The sequence below is a fragment of the Coffea arabica genome, chromosome 6e (assembly GCF_036785885.1).
Source record: "Coffea arabica cultivar ET-39 chromosome 6e, Coffea Arabica ET-39 HiFi, whole genome shotgun sequence".
Taxonomy (NCBI): Eukaryota; Viridiplantae; Streptophyta; class Magnoliopsida; order Gentianales; family Rubiaceae; genus Coffea; species Coffea arabica.
In genome coordinates this window covers 49,372,580-49,393,306 of record NC_092321.1, presented here as the reverse complement: position 1 = coordinate 49,393,306, position 20,727 = coordinate 49,372,580, and the positions used below count along the sequence as shown (strand labels likewise).

General features: G+C 37.1%; 1 protein-coding gene across 1 annotated transcript; it reads right to left on the bottom strand.

The window, feature by feature from the left end:
- Positions 1-5,052: 5,052 nt before the first annotated feature.
- Positions 5,053-19,754, bottom strand: LOC140009905 (uncharacterized). The gene is made up of 3 exons (XM_072056244.1): positions 19,533-19,754; positions 6,411-7,775; positions 5,053-5,652 (listed from the first exon to the last, which is right to left on the bottom strand). Exons 1-3 carry the CDS (start codon positions 19,752-19,754, stop codon positions 5,053-5,055), a joined length of 2,187 nt encoding a protein of 728 aa, XP_071912345.1.
- Between the last annotated feature and the right edge of the window lie 973 nt (positions 19,755-20,727).

Genomic DNA, 20,727 nt, shown 5'->3' with positions numbered 1-20,727 from the left:
GGTTAATGCCATGAAGGAAGCTAAAAATTTGAATTCTATATCTATTGATTCTCTTGTTAGCACACTAACGACTTATGAGTTGAAGATAAAATCAAATGTGCAAGATGAAGAAGAAGTTAGAGCCAATAGAGGTATTGTACTTAAGGTTTCTCAAGAAGAAGAGGATCTACTCTAACTTGATGGTGAAGATGTGAAACTTGATGAAAGTGATGTAGCTCTTATGATCAAAACCATCAAGAAACTCTTCAACAATAAGAGAAGATTCACAAGAGATAGATCAAGCAACAACCAATTCTCAAATTCCATCAAAACAAAAGAGAATATTCTCTTGAAAAATTTGAACAACTTTCAAATCCTATGAAATGATTATAATTCAAATGGCGAACTTGAAGAAGAATGTGAAAGAGCTCAAATGGCATTTATGGCTATCGGAAACAACGAGATATTTATTAGCTCCTTTTTTTACTGATGAAGATGAAGATAGTGATGTTGATGATGATGATGATGTTGTTGAGGCATTTATGATTAAACTGTATGATAGTTTGAGAGATTTTTATGCTAAGAATAAGGAATTGAAAATCAAAATAAATGTTTTGTTGAATGAAAACTCCAAACTTTTTCATGAAAATAAGAGATTGAGAAAGAAAAATGAAGTTAACTCTATTTTGAAAATGGATAATTTGAAAATAAAGTTGGATGAGAAAACAAAGTTTTATGAAAAGATTAAGGAAGAAAAAATTTGTTGAAACAAAGAATAAAGGACCTAAATGTTTTTCTTCAAAATGAGAAACAAAGTACTTTAGAAAAGAAAAATGTAAGGAGTTCAAGTGTTAACAAACATTTTACTCTTTCTAGAAGGAATGGTTTTTATTTCATAAAATCTTTTCATGTTAGCAATTATGATATTATGTGCAATTATTATTGTCAATGTGGTCATATGAATATTGAATGCTATGTGAAAAGAAATTGAAATTAGAAATGAAGACTATTTAGGTAGTAAAGTATAGAAACTAACTCCATAAACCCAAGAATAAGTAGGTACCAAAAATGGGACTCAAGATGAAAATTGATTCAAATCAAGGTTGAAATATGATATAAAATATCACTTCGAGTCAAAAGAATAAGGAATTTGAAAGTTTGAAAATGGGTGAAAGAATGGAAGATGAATATGGAAGACTATAGAGGTAACAATCTTTCCAAATAGATGCAAAACTACATCTATAATAAGGTACAATCTTAAAAGTTGAATTATGATATTTACCTCATATCTTGATTGTTGCAAATTGATGATGTTTATACGTTAAGCTATATTATGTATCCTAATTTGCACTCTTATGAGAATAGAACATATGTATTAGAATGTTTGAATCTATACTGATGTTCTATTCACGTATATTATATATTGAAAATGTCATTCAAAACGATGAATTTGCACATATAAATGCTTGATTGTGATAACCCCCAATTCTTTTTAAATTAGCTCGTGACTTGCAAAACGAAAGGGAGAAACTTCATTTTTTGAAAGAGTTTATGTGGTTGAAAATCCTTCATAATTAACTTGCTATGAAGTTCATATATAGATTATGCTATAGTAATCTAAGTTTAACATAATTTAACAGCTAAGTATATTTAAGTGTGAGAGCATTCTAACCTAATTTAATTAAACATAGCATATTATATTGTGCAAATGAATTGATTGTCAATTTTATATTTAAATGCTATATCTATGGATATTTACATCGCACTAGAAAATGGATTAGATATCCATTTAATGAATTTCATGTCATTCATATTTAAAAAGATGGAATATTCTTAACCCCATAATAATTGAGGTAGTTGCATCACATATGCTTGAATACCGGTTTCCAGTGTTCAATAAATAGTCCCCAAGGTTTATCGGCATTCTCGACCAAACCCTTACTGGCTCGATAGAACCGACTCACCTATGAGGTTGGATACCCAAACAGTAGTAGCAGTTGATGAGGTATCACCCAAACAACTCAAGTACAGTCATATATAGAGAAATCATATCTCATAATAACAATATACAGAGCCTCAGTGGAAAATGAGGGAGGTCGAGTACGATAAAGTACACACTCGCCTCCATTTTTATCAAAACAAGATTTGGCTCAAATAGTCATAAATCAAGTATTCAGATATTTCACATAAGCAAGTAGCAAGTAGTGGAACACTCACCTGTCAAGCAATGTAGTAGTTTAAACGTCAAGTATCTTGGTTACGACCACCTTCGTTTCCCAATCCTAGGGCAACAAGTGAAATCGTTAACAAATTAGGTTCATTTCCCACTCAATTGTAGGCTTATTAAGAGACCAAGTGAGTGGTTAAAGCCATTCAATTCATCATGCAAATTTGGTCCAAAATGCAGTAAAAGTTCATGAGAAAACAAGTTTAATAAGTGCATGAAAGTTGGCAAAAGAAAAGTTTCATTCGAGCTAAAAAGATTCTTCATAGGTAAAATAGTCGCGCCCGCGCAGTTTTGGGAAAATGGCTATATCTCACTGTAGGAAGGTCAGAATTTGGTGTCGTCAGTGGCGTTGGAAACTAGACTCGAAGCGCTTTCCAACGGTAACAAATTCACACTCTGGATCATCTCCTATCAGTATCAGTAGCTCAGACAAGTCGGCTGATTTTCCAACCCTGGATCAGCCCTAACCTCAAGCAAAACTACATTAGTTCTAGGTGCTATCTTCATTTGTTTTGATTCAAATTCACCCAAATCAGTCCTCAAAAGTTCATATACAGGGAGTCACATCACCTACGACCATTGGATTTCAAAATGTAACACATAAACATGATTAAGAATATCCATAGCAGTCTAGCCATCAAGAAAACCAAACCAGTCCACTATAGACCAAACCACCACTTTACTTGCTCAAATTTCATTCCAACTCATACATGAGTTTAACCAATGTCTAGCCATGTTTATTAGGCTTGATTAGGGTACAATGAAACCACAAAGATCAAGAAGAAATCCTTCCTTCTCATACCGGTCAGCCAAGGAGATGAAAACAGTCCACAATTTCCTCTATTCATCCAACCTTCATCCTCTAATGATTTTCACTTAAACAACATATCAAGTGTTAAATCTAACTCAAAAGACGTTTAAAACATGTTAATACTTTATAAAAAACCTTGACCAAGGTTCAAACATTTCATCAAATACTTGGTAGGCATACTAACTAACTCAACTACTACTTGTTTAATTCAAGAGATTAACCCCAAATCTCAACCAAAACAACTTGTAGCTTGCCATTAAAACTTAAAGTACATGATAAAATACCATAAAACTATCATTTAAAGAATATTACCTCTCTTGTAAGAAGCTTGAACCACCAAATCAATCCACCAAAATGAAAGCTTCAAGCTTGAATCAAGCACTAGGGTTGGAGGAAAGTTTCTCACTAACTCAAGATCTTTCTCTTTTGGTTTTTGCTCTTGATCAACTAGGGTTAGAAAGCAAGAATATGGAGTTCTCTCTCTTCCTTGACAAGCCTCAAGGAGTTCGGCCACAAGGAGAAAAGAAAAGGCTAAGCTTAGTTTAAATTGTCTTCTAACCTTTGGTCAAACAGAATACTTGGCTAGGGTTTTGCCACATAGCCCACTTCTTGTCCAAAACTTCTCTTAATTCTTTGACTAATGATGTTTCAACCCTTCCAAATGTACCAATACTTATTTAACACCTCTAATCCCTTATATAAAGTCCCTACCACAAATAAAAGAGCACTTAGAAAAATGCAAGTGGTGAATTATTTAAAACCAACTCAAGAAAATGTTTTACTTCAAGTAAAAGGAAATGAAATGTAATGCATGGGAAATGTTGTAACACATGTAGAATATAATGCAAGGGCATATAATAAGTGATTTAGATCCTAGGGTAAGGCAAGTATTTTGGGGAAATTGTGTTTTAAAGTGAGAGTTCTCACACTCTCTTCCCTTTAAAGAATTTCGTCTTCGAAATTCTCACCTTGATAACTGAATAGTTCAGGGTACTTGGCGCGAATGTCCTCTTCCACTTCCCAAGTAGCTTCCTCCGCCTCATGATTCCTCCACAAAACTTTAACTAAGGGTATCTATTTAGTTCTCAATTCCTTCACCTTTCGATCTAAGATCCGTACCGGTCTTTCTTCATAAGTTAGAGATTCGTCAATGTCAATTTCTTCTGGCTTCAGTACATGAGTGGGATCTGGATGATACTTTTTCAACATGGACACGTAAAATACGTTATGAACTTTGGATAGACTTGTCGGTAACTCCAATCGATATGCTACATTTCCAACTCGTTGGAGAATTTTGAATGGTCTCACGTATCTCGGTTGAAGCTTCTTTCCTTTTCCTGCCGTGAGACTTCAAAGTGGTGTAACCTTTAAGAATACCTTGTCCCCAACCTCAAACTCCAAGTCCTTTCGTCGATTATCAGCATAACTTTCTGTCGACTTTGAGCTGTCTGAAGCCTCTGACGTATCACTTTCACCTTCTCATACGCATTCTCGATCCATGGTACTGCAACTGGGTCTAAAACCCTTCTTTCCCCTACTTCATCCCAAAATATTGGTGATCGGCATTTCCTTCCATAGAGAGCTTCATACGGTGTCATTTGTATGGAAGAATGGTAACTATTATTATATGCGAATTCAACTAAAGCCATGTATTGTCCCCAACTTCTACCAAAATCCAAAATACAGGTCCTCAACATGTCTTCAAGTGTTTGAATAGTTCTCTCCGACTGTCCATCAGTTTGGGGATGATAGGTTGTACTAAAGTTCAACTTGGTCCCCAAGACTCCTTGTAATTGTTGCAGAAACGGGACACAAACCGCGGGTCTCTATCAGAAACAATACTTACGGGGATCCCATGCAATCTCACTATCTCGTCCATATACAGTTGGGTCAATTTCTCCAAAGAGTATCTCATATTTATAGGTAAGAAATGAGCAGATTTGATCAACCTGTCTACTATTGCCCAAACGGCGTCATGACCTTTCTGGGTATGGGATAACTCTGATACAAAATCCATAGTAATATGTTCCCATTTCTATTCAGGGATTTCCAGAGGTTGTAGAAGACCTGAGGGCTTTTGATGTTCAGTTTTCACTTGTTGGCATACTAAACATTTTTGGACAAACTGAGCAATTTTCTTCTTCATTTGATCCCACCAATACAGCCTTCTCAAATCTCCGTACATTTTACTACTTCCAGAATGCACTGTATACTTGGATCGATGTGTCTCTTCCAAAATATCCCCTTTTATCACTTCATCTTGCAGTACTACTATCCGATCACGAAATTTCAAGATACCCTCGGAACTCATATTAAAGTCTTGTATCTCCCCTTTTTGCACTTTTTCTGTCCACTTTTGCATCATCTGGTCATTCTTTTGAGCTTTTTTAATTCGATCCAACAAATCAGATCTTACCGTAATATTGCATAAAATCACCCTCTGTCGGTCTAATCGTGGGTTCCATTCACTCATCTCTTCCAGCAAATTCCATTCCTTAACCATTAATCCAGCTATTTGCACTTTTCGACTTAAGGCATCCGCTACGACGTTGGCTTTGTCTGGGTGGTAGTTAATTGTACAGTCATAATTCTCAAGAAATTCCACCCATCGACGCTGTCTTAAATTTAGCTCCTTCTGAGAGAAAAGGTATTTCAATCTCTTATGGTCAGTATACACCTCAAAAGTCACCCCATACAAGTAATGCCTCCACTTCTTTAGTGCAAAAACTACAGCAGCCAACTCCAAATCATGAGTCGGGTAATTTCACTTATGGGGTTTTAACTTTCTAGAGGCATAGGCAATCACACTCTCATTCTACATTAGAACACATCCCAAACCTTCCCTTAAGACATCCGTATACACAGTGAAGCTATCTCTTCCATTTGGTAAAACTAAAACAAGTGCCGACGTTAACCGTTTCTTTAACTCCCGAAAACTAGCTTCACACTTAGAATCCCAGACAAATTGACCATACTATTTGGTCAGGTCAGTTAATGACCGGCTAACTTGGAGAAATCTTTGATGAACCGACGGTAATACCCAGCTAAACCTAGGAAACTATGGACCTTAGTTGGGGTTTCCGGTCGTTTCCACTGAGATACAGTCTCTTCTTTTATTGGATCCACAGAAATGCCATCTTTAGTTACTATATGCCCCAGAAAAGAGATTTGTTCCAACCAAAACTCGCACTTGCTAAACTTGGCATATAACTGATGTTCTCTTAAATTTTGCAAAACTATCTTCAAATGCCGTTCGTGATCCTTTCGAGTCTTAGAATACACCAAAATATCATCGATAAACACTACGCCAAATTGATCCAAGTAGGGTTTAAAGACTCGATGCATCAAATCCATAAATGCGGCAGGAGCATTTGTTAAACCAAAAGGCATCACGACGAACTCAAAATGTCCATATCTGAAATTAAAAGCAGTTTTAGGTATATCTTCCTGCCTAATTCGTAGCTGATAATAGCCTTGCATCAAGTCCAACTTAGAGAAAATCACTGCTCCTTGCAACTGGTCAAACAACTCATCAATGTGTGGCAAAGGGTATTTATTTTTCACCGTAACATCATTTAAGCCATGATAGTCAATACACAGCCTCAAACTACCATCATTCTTTTTAACAAATAACACAGGCGCTCCCCACGGTGACTCACTTTCTCGAATAAACCCTCGCTCTAACAGATCTTGTAACTGCAGTTTCAATTCCTTAAATTCGGCATGGGCCATTCGGTATGGTATTTTTGCAATAGGAGCAGTTTCAGGCACCAAATCGATCTTAAATTCTATTTTCCTCTCTAGTGGCATCGATTTCAACTCGTCGGGAAAGACATCAGGAAATTCATTCACTACTAAAACATCCTCCAGTTTCACCTTATCTCTAGGAGTATTAATTAAGAAGGCTAAGTAACCCTGCGCCCCTTTACTCAATAACTTTCTAGCTCGAATTCCCGAAACAAGTGCAGACGAGGCTAACCTACCTCTCATATCCAGTCTTAGAGTTGCCTCTCCGGATATAAAGAATTCCACCACCTTAATTTTACAGTTCAATTGAGCATTATAACGCGCCAACAAATCCATGCCTATAATCACGTCGTACCCCTTAAGGTCTAAACTTATCAAGTCTCCCATCAACTTCCGTTCTCCTACCCAAATATCGCAATTTTTATAAATCATATTGGTAATTAAGTTTTGATCCCTAGTAGGTGTTTTTACTTCTAAGTCGTAGGGCAATTTAACAGGATTCACAACAATGCCACACATAAAGGCAGGATTCACAAAAGAATGGGTTGCCTCAGGGTCAATTAAAAGCTTAGCTAAGCGGTGGAATACAGGGATCGTACCTTCCACTACTTCTGATGATTCAGGAACTTGCTGGTGGTCCAAAGCAAAAACCCTAGCAGAGGTTTTAGATTTATTTCCACTGGCGGTAGGTTGCTTAGGGTTTGACTTCTCCGGCTGTGCACCCTCGTTTCCTTCACGGTTCTTAACAGGACAAGTGGCGATTTGATGTTCAGAACTTCCACAACGGAGACATTTCTTCAATTTTCGCCAACAAGCATCCTCGGTATGATTTTTCCTACCACAATATCCACAGTTTGGGCTAGGAGTGGGTGTAGGAACTCCTTGGGAGATGGTCCTATGTTGCCCTTGTCCTTTTCCACTTTGAGTCCCTCTAGATGGAGCTCCTCCTTTTGGTGCCCCAGCAATTCGGACTCCACCCGCACCTCTTTCAAACTTAGAAGGTGGTACATTCTGATCACCTCACCCAGGAGCACTACTAGATGCACCACGTTTCTTGGTTTGAAAGGTCCGAACTTAAAGTCGAGCCTGCTCCACTCGCTGAGCTTTGTCAAGAGCATCTTTAAAGGTATCGATTTGAGCAGCGGTTAGATTCTTTTGAATTTTCACATTCAAACCTTGTATAAATCGCCTTATGCGCTTTTGCTCATTAACTACCAATTCTGGAGCAAACTTGGAGAGTCGGGTGAATTGTGTCTCATATTCCGCCACACTTGAAGTGCCTTGGCACAGTTTGATAAACTCGTCCTCCCTTTTCTCCTGAATTAAGGGCGGAAGAAACTTCTCATTGAATTCCCTGGTGAAGTTTAACCAAGTACGTGGGATTTGCTCTCTTTCCCACTTGGCTCTTACTACGTTCCACCAGGAACGGGCCACACCTTCTAATTGGAAAATGGCAAAAGTTACTTGCCTCTCCTCAGTGTAATGTAACGCAGCGAATATATCCTCCATTCGTTCAAACCAGTTCTCGGCAACTTCCGGATCGGGTCCCCCAAGAAATTTTGGAGGAGCGAACTTTTGGAAACGTTCCAGGGCTCTATCTTCAGCAACCTCAGGGTCCCTTTGTTGGTTACCAGGTACTTGACCTTACTGGTCAACCAAACGGGCCAGTAAATCAGTCATACGATTGATAGCCGTAGCTACTTGGTCCCCTCCTTCAACTCTGGGTCCCTGGTTCTGATTTGCTACCGACCCCTATTTCTCCTCTTGGTCCTGAACCTGCCTGGATCCATGCCCACGGCCCCGACTACATTGTCCTCTAGTCTCCATTATTACTCACTGGTCTAAGGCCCACATATAATAACTAACAGGGTAAGCAAGTATGGGTATACAATAGATGCTTATTCATATTTAAAAGTCAAGTAAAAAATGGAATCGGAGTCATGATAAGCGAGTGAAAATGCAAGCAGTTAAAGGCCAATAAAGTCAAAGTCAAAGTCAAAGGTCAATCGGAGCACTATATCATGTGAAATGACAAAAATACCCTTGACTGCCAAATGTACTGTTTTACAGACAGTTTTCTATTTTCTCCTGAGATGTCACCTTTTGAAAATGAAAATGCACGAATTGGATGTTGATGTCTTCATAAGAAATGTAGTTCTCTGTCTTAGCTTCGAAACGGTATAAATTGTACTCCAATCCGATAAATGTAGTTTCGGCTGTGACCGAAATGCCAAAAGACGTCAAATCTGTTATTTTGTTATTTGTCTTGAACATTAGTTCCGGTCACATTGCTTGCATTGTTTTGTAATTGAATGACATTGAGCCTAATGAAAGGTTATTGTGGTAAGATTATTTATGTGTGATTTTGGGGCTGAATTGAGAAAAATAATGAAGTCATAAATGGCTAAAAAATAGGTAAATACAAAGGGCGTGCTGCCCAAATTTTCACTCGAGTGCTAGTTGGATGTACTCGCGACTTGAGCGAAAGGTTTTAAGGTTGTTCATGTTTTTAACACCAATCGCTACCTTTTTACTCCAAATCCACATTATTATTTCTTTGCCCTAATAGTTAACTTGACTCGGCCTATGACTTGTAGTCGAGTCTCATTTGTGCATTCTGTTTCCTGGGTTCGTGGATGGGGAAATCATAATTGTTTTATCTTGGTTGTTATTAGGACGTGACAATGACCAAAGCCATCTTTTGGGAGGAAACTTTTAAAGTTATTTTTGCTTGAACTGGTGAGTTTACCACTCCCCTGATTTGTTGCTTAATTGATTTATTTGTACTTGAAATCTGTGACTTGAATGACTATGAACTATGTTTATTCTGAATGAGACGAGGGCGTACTTTATCACACTCGTTCTCTTGCCTATGTGATCGTTTACTGTGTGAATTTGAATCTATTATTTGTGTCTATTCTGATGTCATTTGGAGGCTTGTATCCAACGACCCTTCTGTGACCTTTGAGCTCAAATCCTGTGGCTAGTTACTCGAGTCGAGCCAACAAGGACCTGGTCGATTAGATAACAAACCATGGTAGTCTGTTTTTGGGAAATCTTTAGGTATTGGAGACTCTGAATTTTTGGTATATTCGAGTATTACCACATCTGTTCTGTGTGTGGCGTTCGGGCCCGGCAAGAGGTTTGTTCGATGGACGGAATTTGATGTCAAGTGGGGTCTACAGTCATGTTTGTTTCTTCAAACATTGACGGAGCGTCAACGAGTTGGGATCAAGTACTGCAATGGAAATTTTGGTTCCTGAGAGCCACCTATATCCTTTCTATTTGAGGTGTTTGTTCATTTCCTTATATGTTGTGTATATGTGTCTTAGAAGTGAAATGCCATGATTCTTGACTACTTGTACTTGTGGTACCTCCTTGAGCGTAAGCTCACCCCGTTTGTGACAGCCTCACCTCTCCCTAAGGCAAACCCTAGGGTATCAGCAGACTACCTGCCCAACTCTCGTTGGGACTCAGTCGATCAAAGAACTAGCAACTCAAGATAACCAATGAAATAACTTCAAATTAAAGCGTACAAACCCTAATGGCACATAATCTTCAAGCCAACTTTCCAAACTTAAAATGTCAAGGTAAAAGTCACACTTACCACTCCATACTATAATTACATAACATAAGTCGAACTTATGAATTCAAACTTACAAGAGTCAAAAGTAAAGTCATCTTAACAAAAGGTTACAAGTTCAAGCAAAATAAAGCTAAGAAAGCTCTTGACCGTTAGTCCATCCCCAATCTGTTAAGGAAAACAAAGGGAGTGGGATGAACTAAAGCTCAACGAGATTCCAAGTAAACAAGTAAGCACATAGCCAAATAAGAACATAAAATAACCAAGTAAATACCGTATAGTACAATAACAATTTAATCACAGTTCCATTCAAGGATACGGGTGGCTTCCAAAAGCCAAATCCCCTTGAGCTTGATCATACCGAGGCCTGTTGACTCTCCGTCAACGTTTGTATTTAAAGAATATAAAGTCCGTAGAACACCACTTTCTCCCATTTCCATCCACCAGTCAACCCCCTACCGGACCCGCACTCCATAAACAGTAGTTAGGTAATACTCGAGTATACCGGTTTCCAGTGTTCAATAGACAGTTCCCAAGATTTATCGGCCTTCTCGACCAAGCCCTTACTGGCTCGATAGAACCGACTCACCTATGAGGTTGGTACCCAAACAGTAGCAGTAGTTGATGGGGTATCACCTAAACAACTCAAGTACAGTCATATATAGAGAAATTACATCTCATAATAACAGTATACAGAGGCTCAGTGGAAAATAAGGGAGGTCGAGTGCGATAAAGTACACGCTCGCCTCCATTTTTATCAAAATAAGATTTGGCTCAAATAGTCGTAAATCAAGTATTCAGATATTTCACATAAGCAGGTAACAGGTAGTGGAACACTCACCTGTCAAGCAATGTAGTAGTCAAACGTCAAGTATCTTGGTTACGACCACATTCGTTTCTCAATCCTGGGGCAATGAGTGAAATCGTTAACAAATTAGGTTCATTTCCCACTCAATTGTAGGCTCATTAAGAGACCAAGTGAGTGGTTAAAGCCATTCAATTCATCATGCAAATTTTGTCCAAAATGCAGTAAAAGTTCATGAAAAAACAAGTTTAATAAGTGCATAAAAGTCGGCAAAAGAAAAGTTTCATTCGAGCTAAAAAGGTTCTTCACGGGTAAAACAGTCGTGCCCGCGCAGTTTTGGAAAAACGGCTATATCTCACTGTAGGAAGGTCGGAATTTGGTGCCGTCAGTGGCGTTGGAAACTAGACTCGAAGGGCTTTCCAACGGTACCAATCCACACTCTGGATTGTCTCCTATCAGTATCAGTAGCTCAGACAAGTCGGCTGATTTTCCAACTCTGGATCAGCCCTAACCTCAAGCAAAACTACATTAGTTCTAGGTGCTATCTTCATTGTTTTGATTCAAATTCACCCAAATCAGTCCTCAAAAGTTCATATACAGGGAGTCACATCACCCACGACCATTGGATTTCAAAATGTAACACATAAACATGATTAAGAATATCCATAGCAGTCTAGCCATCAAGAAAACCAAACCAGTCCACTATAGACCAAACCACCACTTTACTTGCTCAAATTTCATTCCAACTCATACATGAGTTTAACCAATGTCTAGCCATGTTTATTAGGCTTGATTAGGGTACAATGAAACCACAAAGATCAAGAAGAAATCCTTCCTTCTCATACTGGTCAGCCAAGGAGATGAAAACAGTGCACAATTTCCTCTATCCATCCAACCTTCATCCTCTAATGATTTTCACTTAAACAACATATCAAGTGTTAAATCTAACTCAAAAGAGATTTAAAACATGTTAATACTTCATAAATAACCATAAACAAGGTTCAAACATTTCATTAAACACTTGGTAGGCATACTAACTAACTCAACTACTACTTGTTTAATTCAAGAGATTAACCTCAAATCTCAACCAAAACAACTTGTAGCTTGCCATTAAAACTTAAAGTACATGATAAAACACCATAAAACTATCATTTAAAGAATATTCACCTCTCTTGTAAGAAGCTTGAACCACCAAATCAATCCACCAAAATGAAAGCTTCAAGCTTGAATCAAGCACTAGGGTTGGAGGAAAGTTTCTCACTAACTCAAGATCTTTCTCTTTTGGTTTTTGCTCTTGATCAACTAGGGTTAGAAAGCAAGAATATGGAGTTCTCTCTCTTCCTTGACAAGCCTCAAGGAGTTCGGCCACAAGGAGAAAAGAAAAGGCTAAGCTTAGTTTAAATTGTCTTCTAACCTTTGGTCAAACAGAATACTTGGCTAGGGTTTTGCCACATAGCCCACTTCTTGTCCAAAACTTCTCTTAATTCTTTGACTAATGATGTTTCAACCCTTCCAAATGTACCAATACTTATTTAACACCTCTAATCCCTCATATAAAGTCCCTACCACAAATAAAAGAACACTTAGAAAAATGCAAGTGGTGAATTATTTAAAACCAACTCAAGAAAATGGTTTACTTCAAGTAAAAGGAAATGAAATGTAATGCATGGGAAATGTTGTAACACATGTAGAATATAATGCAAGGGCATATAATAAGTGATTTAGATCCTAGGGTAAGGCAATTATTTTGGGGAAATTGTGTTTTAAAGTGAGGGTTCTCACACCGTTCCCGTTATCCTTGTTTTCCTTACAGGGTTTAATATTTTGAGAGTTATGATTTTTAAAGAAAGAGTCGAGCTAGTGTAGACCTTCTTTTGATCATACTCCTCTGTAACCGAAACCCTAATTGTCTTTTGTATACGTATGGTTACTATGGCTTGTATTTCAAATTAATTTGTTGAAGACTCTGATGTATATATGTATATAAGTGTGTAATCATGTATTTCAAGCATATTTGTTTGAGATTGTACGTTTCTATGGTTATGTGAACTTTCTTGTATCCATTGGGGAAATCAAGCGTGTGCGAACCTTGAACGTGGAAGAAAAAAATTTGGTCAGATTTTGATGTGGCCGCGGTCCTTTGCACTTTCCGATGATTCATTTTTCCGAAATTCTTTGGACCGTTTGGTAAGGTTTATGAATGATTTGATCCGTAGTCCTGGAGAGAGTTGGGCAGGCGGTCCGCCGACCCTTTGGTTCGCCTTAGGAGGAGGTGGGGCCGTCACATCCCCAGTCCCTGTGGATTCGACCCTACTCACTCCTATTTGTATTTTTCTTGAGTAGGTAATTATTATTGCACAGGCTCGACACCTGTCACTTTCCTTCCCTTCTCTAGTCTTCTTCTTATTTGCCGCTTGCTGCTAGGAGATGCTAGTCCATCGATCACCCCTCCATTAATCAAAATTTCAATCTTTAGACATGAGACAACTTATAGTCCCTTACCCTAAATCCTAATTCTCTTGGTCCTTCTTTTCTTCTCTCCCTTTTCTAGTCCAATAATTTGCCACTAGCCTACCCTCGAGTCATTGTCCATTGATCGACAACCACTTTAGCCCGTCCGCTCTTCATTTGATCTTGTCAATGATGCTTTCCTCTACTATCAGAGTGCCACTGGAGCTTGGAACCTTCAATTGCTTAATCTTTCCAAGCTAAAGATGTGATTCTTGAACTACACATCATTTGAATATTCTTGAAATTCCATGTTGGCTGTAATTTATTTAATGTAAGTGATACGCAACATATAATGCTTGAAATCTTTGTACTCCAATTTATGAAATTATGACCCATATTTTCTATTTCTTATCTACACCTGTTTCACAAGTTGCTATCACTATCTGTGGGCATATGTTCGTTACTCAAACTTGATAATTTCTTTGGCAATACTGATTGGACTAATAAAATAAAATCTATGATACTATCAGGCCTTCAATCCTAGCCAAGTTGATAACTTAGACAAGGTCAAATATGCTAAGCACAGCCAAAATATAATGTGTACTTATCGAGTTTCATTTTTTAATTTAGTTCATTTTTGCCATGGAGTATGCTTTTTTCTTATACATGTAAACAATTAAAAAAAATTATCTAAATTAGAGAAAATTCCCCACCATCCCCATTATTGGTTTGGCATGTCCATTGCAAGTTCATGTGTAGGTTCATGTAAATTTGTGTCGAAATCTTTGTAATTTCTTTAGTGCAAGCGGTAGCCATGTTTGGACATGAATTCATGTAAAAATTCCTTTTACATTGAGCAAATTTAAGTCTTAGGAGTGGTTCCTAACTTTTCAATCAAAATGTCCTGTTTGCTAAATGGTTAGTTGTGTTGGTATTACTATTTCTTAAACTTAAATTATTTATTTTGTAGAATTTCCAATATGGTGAATTTGTTCGAACAAGGGATTAATTCACTAACTCTACAAATAATCATTGATGAGCCAACTGGTTTAGAAGATCAAGCAGAAGAAGAATTTGAAGTTGTAAGGGGTAAAAGGAAATTGAAATAAAAAGTGTGGGCTCATTTTGTTAGAGAAGTAGGTGATGATGATGTTTATTTGGGTGTGTACAAGTATTGTAAAACAAAAAGCTACAAATAGAGCTTGCAAATGTTACTTCGGAGTGATAGTAAGATGATGAAATCAAGAATTGCACAATCATGTCTTTGATCAACAACATTCACACAATGAGCTTGCAACTGCAATTGTATTGTATGAGTATCCATTATCTATCATATCAGCTTTCAAAAATTTGTTAATAGTTTGCAACCATGTTTTAAAATGGTTTCAAGAAATATAATCAAAAGAGATATCATAAAGATCTATGAATTGCAAAAATTGAAGAATTGTAATTTTTTGAAAAATCTCAAAAGTAGGGTTGCAATTATAACTAATATATGGACTTCTAACAACACTAAGAAAGGTTTCATGTCCATTACTGCACATTACATTGATGCCTCTTGAATCTTACAGAGTCAAATATTGAGGTATGTTTTCCAAAATTTCAAAACTTAAATTATACTAATTGATGTTATACATAAGAAAATTATGTTTGTCTTCTAATATTTGGGTATGTTTATGTTCTAGCGCCTTATACCAAAGATATGTTGAGTGATATACTGCTTCCTTCTTTGATGGATTGGATTGTTGATCCTATAATTACTTTAGATAATTTTGCTACACCAATGATGCTATGATTGGCTGTTTGTTGGATAAGTTAATTTTGAATAATTTGATCATGGATGGTTTGGTACTTCAAATGCATTATGCTGCTCATATTCTAAATTTAATTGTGAAAGATGGATTAGAAATGATATCGAGTGCTACTGAGAGAATTCGTGCTAGTGTTGCGTATTGGACTACTTCTACTGCTAGGGTTGTAAATTTTGAAGAAACTAGTAGTCAATTATGCATTTTTTTGTACTAAAACAATTGTGCTTAGATTGTAAAACCAAATGGAATTCCACCCTTTGATGTTGTAAATAGCTACAATTTATAAAGATGTATTTTTATTGGTTAAATACAAGGGAAACACTACACTTATTTGCAACTGATGAGTGTTAAGTAGTCTATAATGAAGTTTGTGAGAAGTTAAAATTGTTTTATCAAGCAACTGAAATGTTCTCTGATACTCAATATCAAGGTATCATTGGCTCAATAAATAAAAAGTCCAAATTCTTTAATAAGAGTGATGGCTGAAAAGATGATGTCAAAATACAAAAAAGCATTAGGAATATTGTAATGTGATACTTGGTATTACTATAGTTTTAGATCCGAGATATAAAATGAAATTGATTGAGTGGTATTTTTCGACCATTTATGGCGATGAATGAGTCCTTATTGATCTAGACTTCACCACAATATCTCAAAGTAGTGATGTGTACTCTTACTTGGTCATGGAATGAAGTCAATGGTAAATAAAAGTTTCATTTCTAATTTTGAAGTTGTACAACTTTTTAGTATTTTTTATTTATTAAATTTATGATTACTTCTTTATATTTTGGCAGCTACTTGCTCTACTTTAGAAAGGAGTTCATATACTGCTTTGTTTGATGAAGAGGATGATGTTGATTATGTTATAGAATAAGTTTAAAAATTTGACAATGTGACAGCCCCACCTCTTTCTAGGGCGAACCCTAAGGTATAAGTGGACTGCCTGCCCAACTCTCGCCGGAGCTCAGTCGACTAATGAATTAGCAACCCAAAATAACTAATGAAATATCTCCGAAATAAAGGGTACAGATCAAAATGGAAATATAAACGCCACGCCACTTTCCATACTTAAAATATAAGGCTAAAAGTCAAACTTACCACTCCACACTTAATTTACATAATATGCGGCAAACTTACAAATTCAAGTTAACAAGTGGCAAAAGTAAAGTCTTCTAACAAAAAGGATACAAGCCAAAGCGCAAGTTCAAAATAAAAGTGAAAGCTATGAAAGTTCTCGACCACAGTTCCATCTCAACTCTGTTAAGGAAGACAAAAGGAGTGAGGTGAATTAAAACTCAGTGAGATTTCAAATAAACATGTAAGCACATAGCCAATTAAAGACGTAATATAAACAAGTAGCCACCGTATTAAACTATAACAATTAAATCACAGTTCAATTCAAGGATACGAGTGGCTTCCAAAAGCCAAATCCACTTGAGCTTGATCCTAACAAGAATCCGTTGACTCTTCGTCAATGTTTGCATTCAAAGAATATAATATCCGTAGAACACCACTTACTCCAATTTCTGTCCACCAGTCAACCCCCTTACCGGGCCCGAACACCACAAACAGTAAGTAGGCAATACTCGAATACCGGATCCAGATTCAGTAAACAGTGTTTATCGATTTTCTCGACCAAACCTTGTTGGCTCGATACAATCGACTCACATATGAGGTTGGATACCCAAACAGTCACAGTAGTTGATGGGATATCACCCAAACAACTCACATACAGTCAAATATAGAAAAATAACATCTCAAAATAGCAGTATACAGGGCCTCAGTGAAATCGAAGGAGGTCAAGTATGATAAAGTACATGCTCGCCTTAATTTTGTCAAAGCAATGTTTAACTCAACCAGTCACAATTCCAGTATTCAGATATTTCACATAGACAGGTAACAGGTAATGGAACACTCACCTGTCAAGCAAATGCAGAGTTCAAACATCAAGTTCCTTGATTACGTTCACCTCTGTTTCCCAATTCTAGGGCAACAAGTGAAATCGTTAACAATCTAGGTTCATTCCAACCCAAATGTAGGTTCATTAGGTGACCAAGTGAGTGGTTAAATCTACTCAATTCACCATACAATTTAGGCCCAAAATGCAGTAAAAGATCATAAGAAAACAACTTTGATAAATGCAAGAAAGTTGAGCAAGAGAGAAATTTCATTCAAGTTCAAAGTGGTCTTCGCGGGTAAAGCAGTTGCGCCCGCACAATCTCGGGAAAACGGTCATATCTCACTGTAGGAAGGTCAGAATCAGGTTCCGTTAACGGCGTTGGAAACTAGACTCGAAGGGATTTCCAATGGTATCAAATCCAAACTCTAGTTCCTCTCCTGTCAATACCAGTGATCCGGGGAAATTGGCTGATTTTTCGATTCTGATCAGCTCAAAACCCTAACAAAAATTACTCTATTTCCTCTTGCCAACTTCACTTGTTTTGGCTCAAATTCACCCAATTCAACCTCCTAGAGTCCATATACAGGGGATCAAGTTATCTAGCTTCATTGTATCTTAAATACAACACACCAAATGATCAAGTGAACCAAAACAGTCTAGCCAATAACAAGAATCAAAACAGTCGATTAGTTGCCCAAAAACAACCACTTTACTTCCTTCATTTCCATTTCAACTCACACCAAACCTTAAACCAGTGTTTAGCCAAGTTCCTTAGGCTTAATTAAGGTGCAAAGAACCACAAAAGTCAAGGAGAAACCTCCCTTTCAAATCCGGTCAGCCAAGAGAAAGGAAAATAGTCCACAAGCTCACATGCATCACCAACTTCAACCCTTTAATTATAGTTAACTTAGCAACATTCCAAGAGTTATCCTTAACTTTAAAAGGATCCAAATCATGTTAATACATCAAGAAAATCATAAACAAAGTTTTAACAATTAATCAAACGCATGGTAGGCTAAACAACCAACCCTACCTCCACTTGTTTAGTTCAAGAAATTTTACCACAAATATCATCCATACAACTCCTAGTTTGCCATTAAAACTTTAAATATTTGATATAACACCATAAAACCAAGAGTTAAGGATCATATACCTCTCTTATATGAAGCTTGAATCACCTAAAACAACCACCAAAACAAAAGCTCCAAGCTTGAAATCACACACTAGGGTTGAAGGTTGTTCACTCCACTAACTCAAGTCCTTCACTTTTGATTTTTGCTCAAGATCAAGCTAGGGTTTAAAAGAAATGAAAATGGAGTTTTCTCTCTTCCCTTTGAAGCTTCAAGGTGGCTAGCCATATGGAGAGAAAATGGAGCCAAGTTTGGTTTAAATTTCCTCTAATTCTTTGGTCAAAAAGGTTGAATGGCTAGGGTTTGGCCACTTGTCTCAATCTTGGCCATTCTCCCTCTAATCTTTGCCAAATCATGTTTCTGTCCTTCAAATGTTTCCAATGTCTTCCTAACACCCCTAAACTGTCATATAAAATCTCAACCACAATAAAAAGGATACTTGGTCATAGGGTATGTGGTGAAATAAATAATACCAAGTCAAGGAAATATTTTAATTCAAGTAAAAGGTAATGAAATGCAATGCAAGGAAAATATTATAATGCATGTAGAATGCAAGGTAAGGACATGTTATAAGTGATTTAGTTTAAGGGAAATGCAAGTGATTTAGGAGAAATTATATTTTTAAATGAGGGTTCTCATACTCTCTCCCTCTTAAAGAATTTCGTTCTCCAAATTCTCACCGTGATCATTGAATAACTCAGCATACTTTGCGCGAATGTCCTCCTCCACTTCCCAAGTACTTCTTCTACCTCATGATTTCTCCATAAAACCTTTACCAAGGGTATCTGTTTAGTCCTTAATTTCTTTACTTTTCGATCTAAAATCTATACCGCCCTTTCTTCATAAGTCAGAGATTCTTCAAGGTCAATTTCTTCTGGCTTCAGTAGATGGGTGGGGTTTGGATGATATTTTTTCAACATAGAAACGTAAAATACATCATGGATCCAGGATAGACTCGCGGGTAACTCTAACTGATATGCCACATTCCCCACTCGTTGAAGAATTTTGAAAGGTCTTACATATCTCGGTTGAAGTTTCTTTTCTTTTCCTGCCGTGAGATTTCGAAGTGGTGTAACCTTTAGAAATACCTTGTCCCCAATTTCAAACTCCAGGTTCTTTCGTCGGTTATCTGCATAATTCTTCTGTCGACTTTGTGCTGTCTGAAGCCTCTGACGTATCACCTTCACCTTCACATAGGCTTCCTCGATCCATGGTACTATAATTGGGTCTAAAACCCTTCTTTCCCCTACTTCATCCCAATATATTGGTGATCGGCACTTTCTTCCATAGAGAGCTTCGTACGGTGCCATTTGTATAAAGAAATGATAGCTATTATTGTATGCAAATTCGACTAACGCCAAATACTGTCCCCAACTTCCACCAAAATCCAATATACAAGTTCTTAGCATATTCTCAAGTATTTGAATGGTTCTCTCTAACCGTCCATCAATTTGGAAATGATAAGTAGTACTAAAGTTCAACTTGGTCCCCAAGACTCCTTGTAACTGTTGTCAGAAATAAGACACAAACCATGGATCTCTGTTAGAAACAATACTTACAGGGATCCCATGCAATCTCATTATCTCATCCATGTACAGTTGGGCCAATTTTTTCAAAGAATATCTCATATTTATAGGCAAAAAATGATCGGACTTCGTCAACCTATCAACTATTGCCCAAACTGCATCATGACCTTTTTGGGTACGGGGTAACCCTGATACGAATCCAGATAATATATTCCCATTTCCACTCAGGAATTTCAAGAGACTGTAGAAGACCTGAGGGTTTCTGATGTTCAACTTTCACTTGTTGGCATACTAAACACTTTTAGACAAATTGAGCAATTTTCTTCTTCATTTTATCCCACCAATACAGTCTTCTCAAATCCTGATACATTTTACTGTTTCCGAGATGTACTGTATACTTAAATCGATGCGTCTCTTTCAAAATCTCTTTTTTTATCACTTCATCTTGCGATACCACTATCCAATTCCGAAATTTCAAAATACCATCGGAACTTACATTAAAGTCTGAGATTTGCCTTTTTTGCACTTTTTCTACCCATTTTTGTACCATTCTGTCATTCATCTGAGCTTCTCTAATTCAGTCCCAACAAATCTGATTTCACCGTGATATTCCCCAAGATCACTCTCTGTCGGTCCAACCGTAGATTCCATTCACTCATTTTTTTCCAACAAATTTCATTTCTTGACCATTAACTCAACTACTGGAACTTTCCGACTTAAGACATCAGCTACAATATTGGCCTTCTCCGGGTGGTAG